Source organism: Aulonocara sp. 'chitande type north' Nkhata Bay, linkage group LG6 (assembly GCF_057382095.1).
Source record: "Aulonocara sp. 'chitande type north' Nkhata Bay isolate Kocher_YH1m ecotype deep benthic linkage group LG6, A_spYH_male_GT1.1, whole genome shotgun sequence".
NCBI classification, from domain to species: domain Eukaryota; kingdom Metazoa; phylum Chordata; class Actinopteri; order Cichliformes; family Cichlidae; genus Aulonocara; species Aulonocara sp. 'chitande type north' Nkhata Bay.
This window is the reverse complement of record NC_141349.1, coordinates 35,720,096-35,739,538: the sequence shown is the minus strand read 5'-3', so window position 1 is coordinate 35,739,538 and position 19,443 is coordinate 35,720,096. Positions and strand designations below refer to the sequence as shown.

The 19,443-nt window shown below is 40.2% G+C and overlaps 2 protein-coding genes across 4 annotated transcripts in view; one reads left to right on the top strand and one right to left on the bottom strand.

Annotated features, from left to right (window-relative positions):
- Positions 1-266: 266 nt before the first annotated feature.
- krt98 (keratin 98) overlaps positions 267-19,443 on the top strand; it is a 50,856-nt gene continuing 31,679 nt past the window's right edge. For 2 of the 3 annotated variants that reach the window (XR_015129936.1, XM_086296657.1), the window contains exons 1-7: positions 267-17,374; positions 17,667-17,749; positions 17,875-18,031; positions 18,437-18,598; positions 18,688-18,813; positions 18,951-19,171; positions 19,359-19,381. Coding sequence is in view for 2 of the 3 variants with exons in the window: in XM_086296657.1 (XP_086152783.1) it covers positions 16,931-17,374; positions 17,667-17,749; positions 17,875-18,031; positions 18,437-18,598; positions 18,688-18,813; positions 18,951-19,171; positions 19,359-19,381 (1,216 nt within the window). In the remaining variant the exon portion in view is untranslated. The remainder of the gene's footprint in view (positions 17,375-17,666; positions 17,750-17,874; positions 18,032-18,436; positions 18,599-18,687; positions 18,814-18,950; positions 19,172-19,358; positions 19,382-19,443) is intronic. The other variant, XM_086296658.1, reaches the window with a different exon arrangement.
- LOC147328356 (keratin, type I cytoskeletal 19-like) lies at positions 4,206-7,357 on the bottom strand. Its single transcript, XM_086296661.1, has 7 exons — positions 6,860-7,357; positions 6,362-6,444; positions 6,091-6,247; positions 5,794-5,955; positions 5,512-5,637; positions 4,678-4,908; positions 4,206-4,490 (listed from the first exon to the last, which is right to left on the bottom strand). The coding sequence occupies exons 1-6, from the start codon at positions 7,262-7,264 to the stop codon at positions 4,684-4,686; spliced, it is 1,158 nt and encodes a 385-aa protein (XP_086152787.1). The 5' UTR covers positions 7,265-7,357; the 3' UTR covers positions 4,206-4,490; positions 4,678-4,683.

Sequence of the window (19,443 nt, the reverse complement as noted above, 5' to 3'; positions counted from 1 at the left end):
TGTATAGATTGAAGTTCTCTGGTGACCTGTAATCGTTTTTCTTTGGCACCAAAGACTATTACCTCAGTTTTGTTTTTGTTTAGCTGGAGAAAATTGTGGCACAACCAGTCATTAATTTCCTCAATGCATTTACCAAGAGCCTGTACAGGGCCTTGATCTCCTGGTGACATTGTGATATATATTTGTGTGTCATCTGCATAGCTATGATAGTTTATTTTGTTGTTGTTTATAATCTGTGCCAGTGGGAGCATGTAAATGTTAAACAGAAAGGGTCCCAAGATGGAACCTTGGGGAACTCCACATGTGATACTTGTCTGCTCAGATGTGAAGTTACCTATTGATACAAAGTATTTCCTGTTTTCTAAGTATGTTTTGAACCAGTTTAGTACAGTTCCTGAAAGACCTGTCCAGTTCTCCAGTCGTTTGAGTAATATGTTGTGGTCAACTGTATCAAATGCTGCACTGAGATCCAGTAAAACTAAGACTGACATTTTTCCACTGTCTGTATTCAGACATATGTCATTGAACACTTTGGTCAGAGCGGTTTCAGTGCTGTGGTTCTGTCTAAAACCTGACTGGAAGGCATCATAGCAGTTATTCTGTTTTAAGAAGTAATTGAGCTGTTGAGAAACTGCTTTTTCAATGATCTTACTTAAAAATGGGAGATTTGAGATCGGCCTGTAGTTGTTCATTTGTGTCTTGTCAAGATTGTCCTTTTTCAGTATAGGTTTTATTACAGCAGTTTTTAGTGATTCTGGAAACACACCTGACATTAAAGAAAAGTTGACGATCTGTAACAGGTCTGACTCCAAAGTCTTTGAGACCTTTTTGAAAAAACGTGTTGGCAGGACATCTAAACAGCAGGAGGAGTTCAGCTGACCTATGATGTCCTCCAGGTATTTGCTGTTAATAGGGTGAAACTGTTTCATGGTGTTTAAGCAGTTTTTCGGTGGACACAGTACATATTCTGGATCTGCTGTTGATGTACCAATTGCTTGTCTAATCTTTTGGATTTTTTCTGTGAAGAATTTGGCAAAGTCATTGCAGGCCATGGTCGAATGAAGTTCAGCTGCCACTGACACAGGAGGGTTTGTTAGCCTGTCAACTGTAGAAAATAAGACCTGAGCATTATGGCTGTTTTTAGTGATGATGTCAGAGAAGTAGGACCTTCTTGCACTCCTCAGTTGTAAATTATAATTGTGAAGTTTCTCTTTATAGATGTCATAATGAACCTGGAGTTTTGTTTTTCTCCATCTGCGCTCAGCTTTCCTACACTCTTTTTTTTTTCATTTTTCACTAGTGTGGAGTTTCTCCATGGAGACTTTTTCCTTCCAGAGATAACCTTCACCTTAATGGGAGCAATAGTGTCCATTTCATTTAACATGTTAGCATTGAAGCTATTGACGAGCTCATTGACTGACCCTCTGGACAGGTCAGGTGTTAATGGGAAGACCTGGTTAAAAATCGCACTACTGTGTTCAGTTATACACCGTTTTGTGATCACTGCTGTTGATATATTTATGTGGGCTGAGATTTTACTTTCAAAGAAAACACAGTAAAGGTTTGCTGTGTCACCCAGCACAGTTTCAAGACTAAGAAGCACTGCCACAACCATACAAAATGACCTGCAGTTAGAGACCATTGTTTGGTCTGTTACCAGAATTGGCAGGTACATCCCTGAGCACATGATGCATTAACAGGTCAGGAGAAGTTGTGGAGAATGCTCAGCTGCTTACATCATAGTTAGCTGGTTTGATGATGGGTCAGTGGATCAGAGCTCGACGGGCTAGACAACAGCCCCCCGACTGCCATTAGGGATCTGGATAAAATCCTTGGATCCATTGACACAACAAGGCCCAACCTCATGTGGCGAGAGTATGCAAGCAGGAGATTTCCAAGGTCAACATCCGTCGTCTCATTAGGAGCACCGACATTGTCAGGCATGCATATAAGCACATGGGGGCCATACAAACTACTGTGTACAATTGTTGCTACAATGAAATTCTGGCAAAATTGACTAGCCCGCTCCTTCATTTTTTCACTTTGATTTTCTTGGTGTCTTTGAATTCAGCCCTCTGTAGATTGATAATTTTCATGTACATCAAATGATGTGAATCATCCTCTTACCCAGTCCATGTCCGTATACACATCCAGCATGGTGTTTTTTTCCCCCATTGAGACCTGATTTTTGAGCAGTATAAAGGATGGGTCTAGCCACCATGACATTTTGTAGCCTTGAACTGACATTGAGCAACTTGTATAGCCACACGCTAAAGCATACAGTGCCTCATGTTTTACTGTTACTAGTTTCATAATTTACAAAAGTGTACCATGCTGCATTAGATAGTGATTGAGATCCTAAACTCTTCAGGAAAGTTTATACGGAAACGACAGCACAGTGGTGCAATGGTTAGAACAGTTGCCTCACAGCAAAAGGATCCTGGGCTGGAATCCACCAGCCAATTGGGGCTTGTCTTTATTAATCTGCATGTTGTCCCTCTGCCTGCATAGGTTAGTTCTGGACACTTGACCTTTCTCCCATAGTCCAAAAACATGTCTGTTAGGTTAATTTGTGATTCTAAATTGGCTGTAAGTGCAAATGATTGTCTACCTGCCCTGGACTGGGGATAGACTGGTGCTCTACTCCACCTCTGGGACTGCTGGGATAGGCTCCATCAGTCTTGAACTGGATAAGCAGTGAAGAATCAATAGAGACCATAAATCCTTCAGGAAAGTTTTTACAGAGTTTAAAGATCAAATGAGCAATAGGGTCATTATTTCACAAACTCCAGTGACTTTATTTTGCAACCAGAGGAGTTCCCCTTTTTCCAGTCAATAGAAAAAATGCAGGTTCAAAGCACTTAAGTGGGGGCTTCAAATTTCAGACCCAGATTAATCTTTTTAATGCATTTCAATCTTCACAAACGTTTTCAAGCACATCAGCTACTGCTGATGTGCTTGAAAGCAGTCATTTTAAGCAGTAATAGATGCAAAGGCTGACCTGCCCTAAGGTAACATTTGTAATGTAATGGTATGAGATTAGACCCTTTGGATTATTATTAGAACATGTGCATGTTAGGAAACTTTCTATTGTCTAAGTCTGAGACTCTTCAGAACTGCTGCTGGACCCTATGACACAGATTTTTGATAATGCACTACAAATATAAAAGTTGCTTGATGAAAAAAGAAAAACATCATAGCACATTTTAATCACTGAAAAAAACATACATTACAAATTGTCAGTCAGTTGCTTTCCAGAGTTTTCTAAAGATGGGTCCAGCGGGTTAGCAATAATCTGAGTAAAATAGTCTGGAGTTGGTTCAACGTGTTTTTATGACCTCTGCTGTGAATTTTTATCTTTATACCAGTGTGGACAGACTCTGATGTGCAACAAAAATGGGTCCAAATATGGGTGAGAGAATCTCCTTAGAGAGGGGTAGAAGTTGCAATTTAATCCACTTCTCTTCTTGCCAACAAGCATTACACCATCACTTGAGAATTCGCTCTAATTTGAGAGGCTGTGACTTAACACACACACACAAATAGGCAGAAATCTTGTCTCTCTTTCTTTCTTTCACACGAAACATACAATAAGCTAGCAGCAACCCCACCCTTAACAGTTTTTCATCATGACAGCCCACACTGGTCATTTGGCTTCCCTCAGACTTCATAAAAGGGGGCAGAGTTCAGTACTGATAGCACAGTGTTTGCACAATGACTCTCTTTGTTCAGTTAAAGGCTGTTTGTATTTCCACTCTGTGTTTCTGTCCTGGCCGGTGTGTGTTCTTGTTTCCAGGTGACAGTAGTTACACAGACTTCATATAAAAACTTTTGAAAACCCACATGGGGCAAGGATTAGTCAACCATCTGGGTGTGTCTTTCTCTGAGTAAGACTTGGGATCATTTGCTTCATTTGAGTTTCTTGTCATGTTTGAATTTTTCTAACATCAAGTTTGCCATAGATTTCTGCCCGGCTTCTCCTCTAAGTCCCAGTGCTTTCCACACTGAGCTGTTAACCATTGTTCACCCTTTCCTGAAAGCAGTGCTGTTACGTAACACAGATTTCCACAAGCCCATATCCCACCTCCCAGAAGTTATCGGTTGCCATTGCAACTGCATAAACAGAGCAATGTTATGGAGGGGGAAAAATGAGTACCCTGAGTATGTTCTGAAAGATCAGTAAAGTGACAAAAACAACACAACTCTTATATTCACTGGCAGATTTATTTTTCAGAGACACCACACACACAAACACACACAGTACATCAGGAATTTCGTCTTCTGATTTGCAAACTTGGATCGTGAACTCTTAAACAGTTTTTTTTTCCAACATTTTTCAGTACAGTTTCCTCTCATTTAAAATCTTTTATTTGTGGGAGTATGTGTGTGTGTGTGAGTGTGCGTGTGTCTAAGAACAGCTTGTCCTGCCAGCTGGAGCTCCTAGCTGGAAGTGCACACAGTGGTGGTTGTGACTGTGGTACTTCAGCCCCCTGTTAAAAGAAGAAAAAAAATTTTATGCTGTGCTTCTAGCTTTTATTACAGGAACCCATCAAGTCTTCGTGGTATTTGTTAAATAAGACATTACTTACCTGTACTAATTGGTCTAACAGTGAGAAAAGAAGTACAGTGCAAGAAATGAGTGCATTTTCACGTAAGGAGTCTCAAAAGCACATTCACCTGTGTCTATCTGGACTCTTCTGATTCCAACAGGCTCCTGTAGGTTGCAATTTCCTGCTCCAGCCTTGACTTGATATCCAGAAGCATCTTGTAGTCCTGGCCCTGTTGCTCAATGCTGGCACGAACGTTGGCTAGCTCTGCTTCAAGCATGTTGATTTGGTTCTGGAAGCCGGCGAGCATGGCGCTGTATCGAGCCTCTGTCTCTGCTAACGTGTTCTCCAAAGCCCCTTTCTGTTAAAGTGGGAGGAAAAGCAGAATTAGGGCACACAAGTGGTGATGCCTAAATCATGTTATCTGTACGTGCAAACAATTCAGTGTTTTAGGTATATTTGTTCTTAGGTATATATGTTTTTCTATACTGTTTTATCTCTCTTTATGAAAGTATAAAAGGCAAATGCATTTAAGTGCATGTGTCTTTTTCTCCCTGAGTGTGTTTGTTGCAGGGAGTGTTCAGTGACTAACTCCAGCTGAGCACAGATAATCTGTGGGAGTACAGCTTCTGAGCCATCCAGTTCAGCATTCCTTCAGCTTTCTTTAAACTCTTTTATGTCTCCCAGAATCTGGACAGATGTCTGTGAAATGTTTTCCTGACCATGAGGCCCTCCCTCCTTCCTTCACTGCTCCAATCATTCTTATCTCGCTCACTCGCTCTCTCTCATTCTTCATTCTTGCAAAAAAACCCTTCCTTTCCTGCCCTCCCCTCTGCTCCACACCCTCTGTCATCATCCCTTTCTTCATTTCTTTTACACAAGACAGCAATGTGGGGATTTTGATCATATAAGGCAATATCAGTGAGATGTGAATAGATGGTTTGGGGTTTCATGTTTTTCTTACCATACTAAGCTGAGACTGCAGCTCAATCTCCAAGCCCTGCAGTGTGCGCCGTAGGTCACTGATCTCTGTCTTGGACGTCTGGATTGTCTCTGTGTGGATGGTTATCTCTTTTGTCAGGGTTGCCGACTAAAGCAGGAAATAAAGACAAAGTTAGATGATAGTAGTTACTCATCTTGGCTTCAGAGATTGTATTTAATTACAGGATAGACTGCTGCAGGCCTAAACCTAGTCATTTGCAATGTGTGGGATATAATGACTTTGTTTATGTGAAAATCTTTTTACCTTGTCATTAAACCAGGATTCCTGATCGCGACGATGTTTATCGGTAATTGCTTCATACTGTGCACGGATCTCCTCCAGAACTTTGTTCAGGTCTTGCTGAGGTGCGGCATCTACCTCTACGTTGACATTGCCTGTAAGCTGAGAACGCAGTGCTGCCAGCTCCTGAACAAACAGAGAAAAAAGAGGGATTTAGATCTGTTTGATTGTTTCAGTTTATTCAGCTCTATAGAATAGATGATTCATCTAGCAGTGTGTATATAACTGATGGCTTGTAAATTCAAGATATCTATAAATCACCTCTGCATGATTTTTCTTCAGGTAGGCCAGCTCATCTTGCAGGCCTTCGATCTGCATCTCCAGGTCAGCCTTTGTCAGGGTGGTCTGGTCGAGCAGGCGGCGGAGGTTGGCAATGTCAGCCTCAACTGATTGGCGCATCATCAGCTCATGCTCGAATCTAATCATTTTTTAAAAGTAGAGAACACTGATATGAGACAACAGCTACTTTAAGCCATTGTGTTTAATCTTACAAGGACAGTCAGTCCACAAAATTATAACAGTTCTTGCTTACTTGGTCTTGAAGTCATCAGCAGCCAGTTTGGAGTTATCAATCTGGAGCAGGATGTTGGCATTTTCCATTGTGGCGGCATGGATCTTAAGAGAAGAACAACATTGTGAGTTAGTTTTGGTTACATCACTATACATTAGTTAGCTTAGGCTGGTTTTGATTTTGATCTGTTGCTAGCTTTGCATACTTATGTTAACTGTTAACATGCAGTTCCTCTGTGCTGCAACACCGTCTGAAGTGTTGCAGCTAAACTAAATGATCACGCACAGTGTCACTCAAAATGTGTCAGTTTTCCTTGCTTAATTTGAGATTTTGGAATTAATACATATTTGTTAACTGTCCACTAAAACACCAAGTATTCAGTAGCACAATAGATTATGCAGTCTGTCATTATGCCTATCATGTATGTTGATTTTTGAAATGCTTCCTTGTTAACCATTTACAGCACAACAGATATTTGAATTTTCTGGTATTTAAGCAGTTAAGCTGGTACACACATACCTTGTCCTTCAGGCCGTTGATGATGTCCCAGTACTTGCTGTAGTCCTTCTCAGCTGCTGGTCCCTTCTTCTCATAGTACTCTCTGATCTGTTTCTCCAGCTTGGCATTGGCTGCCTCCAGAGAGCGGACCTTCTCCAGGTAGGAGGCCAGACGATCATTCAGGTTCTGCATGGTGGCCTTCTCGTTCAGGCGCACTGTTCCCTGGTCCAGGGCGCTTGACAGGTCAAAGCCACCGCCACCCATGCCCAGGCCGCCACCCATCCCCATGCCTCCTGATGAGGACACAAAACGTGCACTGGAAGCAGAGATGCGAGGTGTTGATCTGAGGCTGAACCCAGACACACTATGGGCCTTCTGGGGAGCAGCACTTGATGTGAAAGTGCGGCTTTGTCTGATGATAGACATGATGGCTGTCTGCTGGTCAAGAGAGGACGCTAAAAAGAAAGAACCGTTACACAGCTGTAGACTGCGGCAGGACTCTGGGGTTTGATAGAGAGAGGCAGGCTGTTGATATAGTGCTGCTGGTGTGGGGCGGGCCTGAATGGGAGGGGCAAGGTGGAGAACTGGGCAGGGAGTTTTCTGTTACAGCTTTAAAGCGACATTTGTTTTCTGTTAAGGACCAGGGTTTGGTTTCTGCACACCCCTGTGAGGGAACTCTTATGGAATGTGTGTGTGTGCGTGCGTGCGCGCGTGCGTGCGTGCGTGCGTGTGTGTGTGTGTGTGAGGACTGTTAGTACCGTATGTATGTGTGCATATCTTTGTGCGTTTTTGTATTAATACTTTTTGTGTATGCTTTTATAAATACCTGCCGGTATAGTCATGATCACACCACCCATTTGGTATCTCACTGTAAATGGAAAGGCTCCAGATTTGATGTTTTTGCAAAGTGCTCATATGAATGTTCCACCATAGGTCAACATTCATATGAGCACTTTGCAAAAACAAAAGTTTCCATGAGTCTCTTTCACTTTAAAATTCACTGATGATAAAATCAAGCTGTAGTAGAGTTAGTCCAAATGAAGCATTTAATCTCACAGCCTTTAACCTTACAGTGCTTTTTACAGATGAACAATTTGATTAATCTTCTGTTTGCAAAAGACTTTGCTGTAACGCCATGCATTTGTCTATACCGAACAGGTAAAGTTTTTAAACAGCTATTTTCTAAAGGCAAAAAAGAATAATAAATGATTGTGGACTATTTAATTTAATTTATGACCAATGTTTTTCAGTAACATGTTAATTTGTCACTGTGATGGCTCTCAGTTAGATAAAAAGAATGTGTAATAAATAAATGTGTTACTGGGTGCTGAATGCATTAAACCAGCCTTGACCCACTAACTAACATTGTTTTCTGTCTTTTCAGTCAAGAGAATACATCAGCACCCATTGTTCACTATTATCACACACAACATCCCCCCTCAGTCTTGTATCCTGTGTGCGTGTGCACGCGCGTGCGTGCGTGCGTGCGTGCGTACGTGTGTGTTTGCGTGTGTGTGTCCGCTCTTTTTGTTGGTTTTGGACTGTGTCACAGTTCTTGAGCGATGACACAGAGCCCCAACAAATTGTGCAAGCAACTTATGTGTTAGCACATGAATGTGTGGGTGGTTCAGTGTGCACACATGTGTGCGTTGTCGTTATCTCAGTGTTGGGCTCTGGCCAGTTTCTGTGCTCTAGCATCTGGTGTCAGCTGGGGGAGACGAAAGAGGCACAGGGGGATCAGTTTACAGTCAGAGGGAAAAGTAAATCATGCTTCTTTTGTACTTTGTTTAAGGGGCAGAATCTGGCCACTCTATATTTAGCTGGGTTACACAAGCTACTTAAAAAATTACAGATACAGATTTTTGTCTAGACTACATCTGTACCGTTAGAAGCTCTTAATACTCATTTTAACCTTCAAACTAGAACTCACCTTTGCTTTAATTTACTTTTTTTACTTTTGTCATGTTATTTGACGAGCGCGGAAATGCCACTTTCATGCCTATGCCCAAAATATGATGCAAAAAAATCTCGATGGGTTGTTAATGCCTGCAAGACACGGGTCACATGACCAGAACTAGCCACAGAGCTATCAGTCCCTCTTACTTAAAATCTTGAAATGAATCAGTATTGCACAATTTATTAGGCGCATTGGAGTGAAACGTGCATCTTACTATAAATTCTACTTATGACATTTATAAAGATATAATTGTGGGCCAGAGTGCAGGAAAGCTGCTAGGCAACCAGCAGTAACTTTGCATGGTCAAAGTCAAGCAGCTAGCAGTAGCTTTCTGCTTAGAGTGCATATTTATATTTAAAGTGCACATGTGTAAGAAACCGCAATGGTCTTTTTAGAAAGTATAAGTGTCCTGCAAAACCTAAAGCATAAAGCACCTTCCAAATATGCACTTGTTTCCATCAGTTTGACAGCATCTTAATGTGTATGCTTCACGTCTGAGTTAAAGGCCTGGTCGGCACGCCCAAGATCCCAACTGTGCATGTCTGTGCGTATCCCAAAAGGATAAACAACAAAAACATACATTTTAAAATGTCCGCTTTGCCCCCATCTCCAAATCATTTTTGCACTTAGGTTAAAGCATTCCTCATGTATGATGGTTTTTTTGTCCTTTTAAAGGAAATAGATTATTTTTTAAGAGCCTGTATGCAAAGGGTGGGGTCAGGCACAGACATTTAGACAAACTTAACATTCAAAGGTGTGGTTACACTAAAGTTAGTGTTCTCTCTGTCACTGTCTTGTGAAGGTCTGAATAAAGCCCTGAGGGTCATTACAACAACGAAACAATGTGTATTTATGAGTAACAGAATGCTTCTGCGTCATCAGGTTGATGAAGCAATCAGTATTTCATATTCTTTTAAAAACAGCTAAGATTTAATCCTGCAGATCAGTTCATCTCCTTATCAGTTCTACTTTGTTTTTCCAAAACACCATTTAAGAAAAATAAGCCTTTGTGTAGCTGAAATAAGTTTGTTTTTGTTAAGTGTTAAAGACTAGGTGTTTATTATAGCCTTTTACGGTCTTTAAGTGTCTGTGAGTTACAGTTTTCCCTTGACTTGAGTGGAGATAAAGACATGTCTAGTCTATTTGTATAACCCTTAATCACCTTTAATATGTAGCGTCTCAGCGGGCGTGCCAGCACTCATATTATGAAAACAGTGAATGAAAGATAATTCCTCTAAACTAATATCCTCACAGTGAGTATGTAAAAAACTCCCACTGGAAGCTCAAAGGGGAAAAAATGCACCAAACACTGGGGGAGTTGGTGCTAGGTTTCTCATGAGCTCTGATCTTATACACAACATGCTGTCTAAACAACACTTGGAAAAAAAATTTTTAAACTGAGACTTCCTGGCATTGTAACCGATAAAGCATGAATCAAACCTGGCACAGGTGCTGAGAAATATGCAGGTACGGGCAGATTCATTACCAAAACAGATGAGTACACTTTAGAAACGTGTTAAAACAGAGTGGTTGACCTCATGTCTGACTTGGGTTGGTCAATCAAGCTGGGTGTTTTCACTAAAACCAAATTATGACTCATGTATTCACAGCAGGTTATAATCTCCATGACAGGCGACTCACACAGACACCTTTCTTCTTAATGTCCATTTTTATTTAAATATCAATGCAACCTTCAGTTACAATGTATTCACTACGGTGATGTGATGCATGTGACGACAATGTCTTCAGACCTGAGCTTCAAACTCAAATTGATGAGCTTTTTGTTATCAAGCTGATGATGATTGAGAACAAAGTCTATGCTCAATGTTTACTAAAACATCCTCCAGAGTCCTCCATCAGTGGCCTAATAGTTAAAGCTAAATCATTTAAATCCTGTTAGCCGCCCCTTCTACCTTTGTGGCAATCCTAAGGTGTCTGACCGTGTCCTTTATGATGCTTTTATTCATACTGAGTAATTTACTATCTCATCCAGTAAAAATATTACTCCACCTCCACCTACTTCAAAACCCTCAGGCAAATTGGCTTACTGCTTACTTGCCAAGAAGTCAACATGAAGATAAGATCATCTGATAAAGACTGTTTACAACCTGCAGCCTGTTCAGATAACACTCTGTTTCATGACTTGCTTGACAGCTTTTGTGACTATTTTTCTATCACAGTATTGCTTTTCTTTCTTCTGTGTATATCATGATAAAAGTTCATGAAACAACAATGCACTCTACTACCTGCAGTCTTGAACTTCATTTTATTCGTCTGAATGAAAATCTGTTTTCTGGCTATGTTACAGTCTTTCATTGAGGTCCCACAGTTGCATTTCGTTTTAATAATGTAGACTGACTGATATGAAATTGCACTTTTTTTTAAATGCTTATTTTTAAAATAATAGTCCGATCAAGATTAACTCAATTTGAGCTGTATGTGGCTCTTAGACTAAAATTCATTACCCATGTTTTAAGTCCTTACATCTAAAATAAACCACAAATAATGACTGCATAGTGAAGCAAACTTGCAGCTAACAGTAACAGGGGGAACAATAAAGTGCTCCATTCATTGTGTTCAGTTTCCTTTTCTCAGCTGTAAGGACTAATGAGATGGTTTCTATTCAATGTTAAAACAAAAAGAGTCACAACCTAAGAACATGAGAGGAAGCCCACTGTTCTCCTCAAAGTTACCGTAGACTCAAAACATCAAAATACTCCACTATTTGGAAGACTGTTTGTAGCATAGCAACTACAAGGATGGCAGTGTGCATGCGTCACTGTGTATACCTGAACCTTATCTATTGTATTCTGCAGTGTTCTGGATGGTTTGGATTCCTTTATCTGAACATAACCGAGCAAAGTGTCCTTGCCGTCAGTTTCGTTGTACAATGAGAATGACAGTTGGCTGGTGTTCCCATGTCTTTCACAACCAGGCTACTTTCTTTATTAATAATTGGCACATTATATCATATCAGTGCCATTTTATTCTTTTTTATTGCCTCTTGAAATCTATTGCACACATGAACCAAATAAAGTTTAATTATTGCCTTTTTATTTGTAGATTACACCAGATCAAATGTATCTCATCACACTCGTTTTTTAACACATCTCTTGTATTTGATACCTGCAAAGCATTTTATTCATCGGAGTTGGTTTTTACAACACGCTGTAGACAAACTGCAACGTTAACAACAGAATTATGGTGTATCCTCTTGTATTCTCTCAAGTGATGGACTTACACATGCATGTGTCAGACACGGGGACTTCTTCAAACTGGCCAGGTCATGTGAACTGCTGAAATCATTTAGCACTGTTTTAACAAAATGTTCACTTGTCCAGTATTTTGATTTAAGAGCAAAACTAATCAAATTCAGCTGCACCTTGTGATTTGTGATAACTAGCATCTACACTAACAGGTAAAGATATGCATGGAAGGTTAATAGATCACAGTTATGTCACCCGTTGGTGTGTAAAGATGCAGTTTAGTTTAACAGAAGAGAGGAAAGTGTTAGATGATTCAGCTAACTTTGTTGGCAAAATGCGGAAATCTGTATCGGTGCATCTATTAAAAGTACTATTTGGACCTGCATGAATGCAAATACTCCAGTTTCGCTTGCCAACAGGATATTAGTGCACTGGCCAGACAGAAAGCCATAATTCGAGCATTTCAGCACATGTTGGCATTCTAAATTAACCTCAAGTGGCCACGATAGGAAGTGCGATTTTTGGCACTTAATCAATGGAACATTGTTCAGGTTGAGGTTGCTCAGTAAACACAGAAAAATACAATAAACAGTGTCTGTGATAGGCTCATTATTGTCATGTTACCATGCTGATGCTGGCAATACAACTAAAGCAATGGGACAAAAGACATGGTTGAAAACAAAAGTAAAGCTGTAATTAAGTAATTCTTATTAGTTTCAGCATCTGGTGTGCAGTTGTTTTCAGGGAATACAAATTTAATAATTCAAGGTATTTGTGCAGGATATACTGTGCAGCCTTACTGCACCAGAGTGTGTCAATATTAACTCAGTAATTAATGAGAACAGTGTCATTGCATGTTTGTCTGGATCTATCATCTATTAGGGAGCTCCCAAGTTATATGAACAAATAAAGAAATAAATAAAACATCCTCAATGTCTAGCTATGAATGCAACTCCGTCTTGGTTACAGATATACAATGCACAAACAGTAGGGAGTGGAGCTCATTGCAGAGAAAGTATGAATCACAGTCTGTATGGAGCAACACAGTCCTTAAAGTCTCTAAATGTACCACACCCTTCCACAGACATTATCAGATACACTTTAACTATCAGGTCTGTACCACACCATCAGCAATATTTCTGACAAAGGTCCTGGGCTAATTTATTGACTGAAAATTCAAAGTGTGAGTGTACCAACCTGTGTGTATATCTATATGGTGGATTTTGTGTGCTCGGTTTATATTCCCTCTCTCATCATGCAGTAAATCATCAGCTGTGCATAGACTCACTCATGTCCATTCATCAACAGTAGTTTGAGCAAACTGAAGTGTGTTGACCCACCATGGTTCATTCCAGCAGTGAAGCCACTGTTCAATGTTTTAAAGGAGAGCTTCTTCTCTTCTCAAAGTACTACAAGCACTTTCTGGATTCTACTTAATTACCTCAGAGTTTGGTAGGTGCAGCTAATTTAGTGCACCTAAAGCTACCCTCTGCAGAAAATGAAGGAAAGAAAAGTACAATTTAACTTCCATCTGCTTACATGCTTGGTCTGTTGTCTATTCTAAAAACATCTAATATATAAAGAAACTAATAGAACATAAAAAGATTAGACACAGAGACACAAGGAGAAGGTCAGATAAGGTCTTGTTGGGCTAATGTACTCTCACAGGGCCACACCCTGCATACAGGTGAGATTCTCAGTAGAAGTGCACCATCTAGCGATATCCAAAGGTATCACTTTTGTATCACACACAGAACTGCTCACTGTGTAGATTATTAAGCATGTTTTCAGTGACTCACCCTGCCACACCCAAAGGGGTCATGAAAGTTGTGTAAAGTGAGAGCAGCAGGTATGCTAAACTTAATTTTCCAAAAGACAGTTCGTCATCATCTTCCTCTCTTATTAAGGCATCTGATAGATAAATACAATCAATGATAAAAGGAAATTGATGCTGTAACATTATTAGTTTAATAATAGATAATCTTGCAGTTAAAACATGAATATCACGTCACAAAACAGGCACACAGTCTTGCTCTTCCCTGAGACGCACAGAGTCACATACAAAGTGTGTAACTATTCAGCACACGCTCATTCGCAAGTATGCACAGAGTATCCAACATGTAATGACAGCTGCAGAATGTTTCTGATTTAATGACTAAAAGAAGCTGAAGAGTAAAAAGAAAAAAGGTGCACAGTGGAGCTCTGGATCTTTATTGCAAGTCAAAATGTGGGTTCCTTTTGATCTGTCTGCCTGGTCTTCTTGTTGAAACAGCAAAATTAAGTGGGTGTGGAGAGCTGATGGAAGGTGGTGAGCCCATGCTTGGTCAGGATTGGTCTAAAGTTGAATCTTGTAAATTCTTCTCTTGCCCACCCCTTTAAACACTGGATGATCATTTAACCATACGATATAATCATTTAGATCCATTGCTATCTCAGATTTGGGATCAGTGGGATTTAAACTGATAATGCTGTGACATTGGAATTCACTCTTCCATAAATCGATTACATTTACCCTCGTTGAACAGCTGCTGTTACCATCTATGAACTCTTATTTTCAAAAAAGAAGTTTTTCAACTTTTTAAAAAGCATGCAAGTGTGCCTTGATATGCAATCAGATATACAAATCAGTGAACCTGTAGTAACACCACAAGGCATTGGCGGGAAGTGCGACATTATTCTCATGTTAAACTGAACTAAAAGATCTTTCAACAGTGACCTGAGGAAAAGTTTTTGAAAGGATTATGGTAACGTGAAAAGTTGTCCGTCAGGTCAACCAAGGCTATCAGGTTGCTTCTTCACTGGATGGCTGTTAAGCCCCCGAGGCTTTGGGGAAAGCAGGCTGACTTTCCAAAACTGACTGTGTTGCTCAAAATCAGTCAAAATAAATTGAATAAATATGATACATAAGATATCCTATCATGAACTAGATGAGATGACATGAATAAAAAAACACATTAAGAACTGAACGATTTACTGCAATGTGAACAAGGTATTCTTGTATCCTCATTGTTTGTACCTTATAGTTACAGTTTTTTGCTGTCAATCAACATGAGCTCAGTCATGTGAAAAGTTTTCAAAGTCTTGATGACAGCTCAGGGGTTTTTTACCGTTTCTCTGAGCTTTGCACAATCAGGGCTTTGGGTGAATTTTATGCGAGTTTCACTCAAGGAAAGATTGAAGCATTTTGTTACCACATAACTGAATACTCCAGACCAGCATACTAACAAGATTAGCTTTTTTTAAAGGTCGTCACACTTGTTGATGATGCTAAACGGAGATATAACACACACACAAACAACACAGTCTAAAATTGGACTACTAAGTCAAGTGTTTAAAACAGGAATCACCTTATCAATAATAATATTATTTATTAAAAAATATAGTTTGTAGTTTCTGTGCTTCTAATGCTACTTTCTCTCTTGCAAAACAGACTGAGACTGACTGTCATTCCTTAGATGCAAATCAACCATCACTCATTCCTTTTTCTGGCCTCTCCCAGCTTATCGGTGTGACTGCTGAATGAGGAAGCTGAAGAGCTCAAATGATGGCAGAGAGGCAGCCAGGCTATGTGACTGAATGATGATAGGTTGGTGGGGGGAGGGGGTACAAGGTGATTGTTTTCTCTCATGAGTATGGCCTGATAACTACAAACCAGTAAAACCAGCTGGCGCATTCTCGATAGGTTAACATCTTACTTTTGCAAGTTGTTTATGCAATTAGTGAAACATATTACATTTATCAGTATCCTACTTGTTGTGGGCCCAAAAGATTGCTAATACTTTTATAAGACAATCAGCTATAAGCGCTAATTAAACATAAATTTCTATTAGGTATACTTTCTCTAAAATGCCAGAGACATTCCACTTAGGACATGTTTGTGTTTTAGTGTCTCGCTCTGTGGATCTTACTTGATGCCCCATCAGCAAATTAACATACTCACAATGGCAGTGGTGACAAGATAATGTTTGGCAGGTGTAATGTTTACCATGTTCAACCTCTTAGCTTAGCATGATCACTTAATTGAGCTTCTGGCTGTGTATTTGCCTACCCTAAGATATATTACATTTTAATAGTCATTTTTATTTAAAAAAAAAATTAACAAACAAGATTTAAAATTGCTAATTAACACAGAACTGCTGGTGGCTCGCGGGATCAGCCCTGTGCTAGATTTTCCTTCCCTTTGTATTTTCTCCTGTTCTGAAATTTGGAGTTTCTTGTACAGACAAGTGCTGCATGCTCTTGTCTGTGTGATCACTTAAAATATAAACACATCCATTCATTTATTGTGTTACAGTTACATTGTGTAAGTTTTAATTAATACAGTCTTTTGTCTATTGCCTAGAAGCTTATGTGGCAAAAATAACGTCAGCTGACATAGAGTACCACACAGGTGAAATTATCGCTGGTATGTGTTATTTTTGTCACTGCTATGAGTAAGTAGGGTGAGTGACTATTTTACAGGATAGCTACACACTGCAGTCTCTTAGGATTAAAAGAACCTAAACTTTCACTGTTTTATACATTCTCTGTAACTCTGGAGTACTTAACAAGACATTTAACATTTTAACAAACTGCAGTTTATATCATTCTTATTTCATATCCACACTTCAGTGTAATGCAATTCCACCCTAGGATAAACAAAGTATTCAGATTTGGATTTTGAAATGTATGTTTTTCTCATACCAACATCTAAGCAAACAAAAGGGGGGGGGGCCAAAAAACAAACTGATGAAAGGATTATCTAGAAAAAGGAATTTTCAACTTATCACTGTGCTTTCACTGAGTTGCAACAAAATGTGGAATCACAAGTTTGACCTGAAAAGAGGTGAATGAACCCCTACCCACTGGTCACCACACCCATGGTGATGGAGAGATTGCATAGAGGGGTGGGGGGGTTGAGCTGTCAACTGCATTCTTACCTTTCAGCGTATGCAAGGCCCATCCCACTTTGGCAACTATATAACCACAATGCCAAAGTTAGGCACTCAGCTGCAGATCAACTCCAGTTATCCTACTTGGTTCACATCAAGACCCTTCAACATGTCTATGAGGACAAGAAGCTTCAAGCAGAACACCATGAGTGTCTATGGTGGAGCAGGAGGTCATGGAGTCCGTATCTCTTCATCCCAGATGAGCTGTGGAACACCAAGCTTGAATCTTGCTGATGGTCTCGACCTCCATGTTGGGGCCAATGAGAAGGCCACCATGCAGAACCTGAATGACCGTCTGGCGTCATACCTGGATAAGGTGCGCAAGCTGGAGAAGGAGAATGAGCACCTGGAGAACCTGATCCGGGAGTGGTACCAGAGCAGAAACGTGGTCTCCCGTGACTACTCGGGTTACTTCGCCACCATCGAGGATCTGAAGGAAAAGGTAAGAGAAAAGATACAGATAAGAGTCTGCCTGAGCAATTCCTGCTTGTCAATGTTCATTGTAAGTGTAACAGAAGAGGTATCTTTTGGTATCTAACTTTTCAGTTAGATGAGCTCATTCATCATTGTCAAAGACTTAGATACTGACCCATAAGTTAAGTTAAGTCCTGAATATTACAATGTTAATTACACAGAGAAGCAGCACAGGTGTAGAGAGGAACTCAAATGTTGTTACCTGAAGTAAGAGCTTGATTGTTTTCTGACTGTTTCCATGTGTTTTTGCCCACTCATAGATTTGTATTGCCTCCATGCTCAATGCCAAGACCATCCTGGACATTGACAATGCAAAACTGGCTGCTGATGATTTTAAAGTGAAGTGAGTGTGCCCTCTGTATGTTTATAACCCTTCTACATTCACATGTACACATGTCTGACTCACAGCTTCTGATTGTGATAACCTGCTGACTTGTCCATCTGCCATTTTGTGTGAAATTCACTCAGGTATGAAAGCGAGCTGGTCATGAGACTGGCAGTGGAAGCAGACATTGCTGGTCTGAGGAAGCTAACGGATGATCTTAACCTATTGAGGCTGGATCTGGAGAATCAGTATGAAACCCTGAAGGAAGACGTCATTAGCCTCAAGAAAAACCACGAAGAGGCGAGTTTACTGAGAGGGCAACCTTATGAGATCACATCTGTTTTTCATTGCAAGCTTTTGTGGCTGGCTGTTCATAATTCACACATGACCCATGTTTTACCCCTGATAATACAGAGGAAATGCAGTGTTAGGTTCATGCTTTTATAAACAGCTCTGCCACCTTCTCCTTTTCCCCTTGCTGCCCCTCTTCTCTCTGCACACTTCCATGTATTCTTCTCTTTCTCCATTACCTCATTGCTTCTGTTTGTTCAACACCCGCACCCACCACACACACATGAACACACATGCAGATTAAAGAGCCAAAAACACGCATGACTATCATAACAACAGGTAGATTATTTTGAGGATTTGTGATTTTTTTTGTGAAATATTTTGTGAAATTTTATTGCCCTTTGACCTCTGCAGGATGTGGTTCTACTGAGGACTCAGATGGGTGGCCAGGTTAATGTATCCGTGGACGCTTCTCCCTCTCGAGACCTTAACGAGGCTATAGCAGAGATCAGGCAGCACTACGAGGGTGTGATTGCAAAGAACAGCAAAGAGCTCGAATTGTGGTATCAAAACAAGGTGAGAAGTGAAGTTATTATTATTATTATTTCCATGAAGTGATCTTTCAACTGGAGTGAAACATATTATGATGTTGTGTTTCTGCTCAGATTGCAGAAGTGGAGCAGGAAGTGCAAACACAAACTGAGGTTCTGGTCACAACACGAAGAGAGATTACAGAGCTGAGGAACACTCTCCAGAGACTGGAGATTGAACTGCAGGGCCATTTGACCATGGTAACACACATCAGTTTAATGTCACTGGAACTGATGTCATTTTATCTGTCCATTAAGTATGACGGGAATGTTTGCAGTATGTCACACAATTGCTGACTGCCTATTCACTGAACAATTTTCTTCTGAAACTCAAACAGAAAACATCTCTAGAGGGAACTCTGGCAGAGACCCAGGGACGCTATGCCATGAAGCTAACAAACCTTCAGAATATGGTCAAAAGCCTGGAGGATCAGCTTTCCCAGATCCACAGCAGTATCACCGACAACAAGCACAAATATGACATGTTGCTGGATCTCAAGACCAGGCTGGAGATGGAGATTGCAGAGTACAGGAGGCTGCTGGATGGGGAGGATGACAGGTAAGACCTAGTGAAGAGAAAGAGGCAGTGGAGAAAAATGAGAAAATATGATGAGAAAATCATGAGTCAGGGGAGAGAACATTAGAGACAGAGGGGGAAAAATCTACGTTTGTTGATTTTGTTGAAATTGTTTATGATATGAATGATTCAGACTAATGATTTCTCTCCCACCCCCCATCCGCACCAGCACTTATTGCAGCTCAAAAAAAGGCAAGAAAGGTTTTTTTTGTATCATTCGTATCATTTTTTTTTAATTGTCCAAATTATATCAT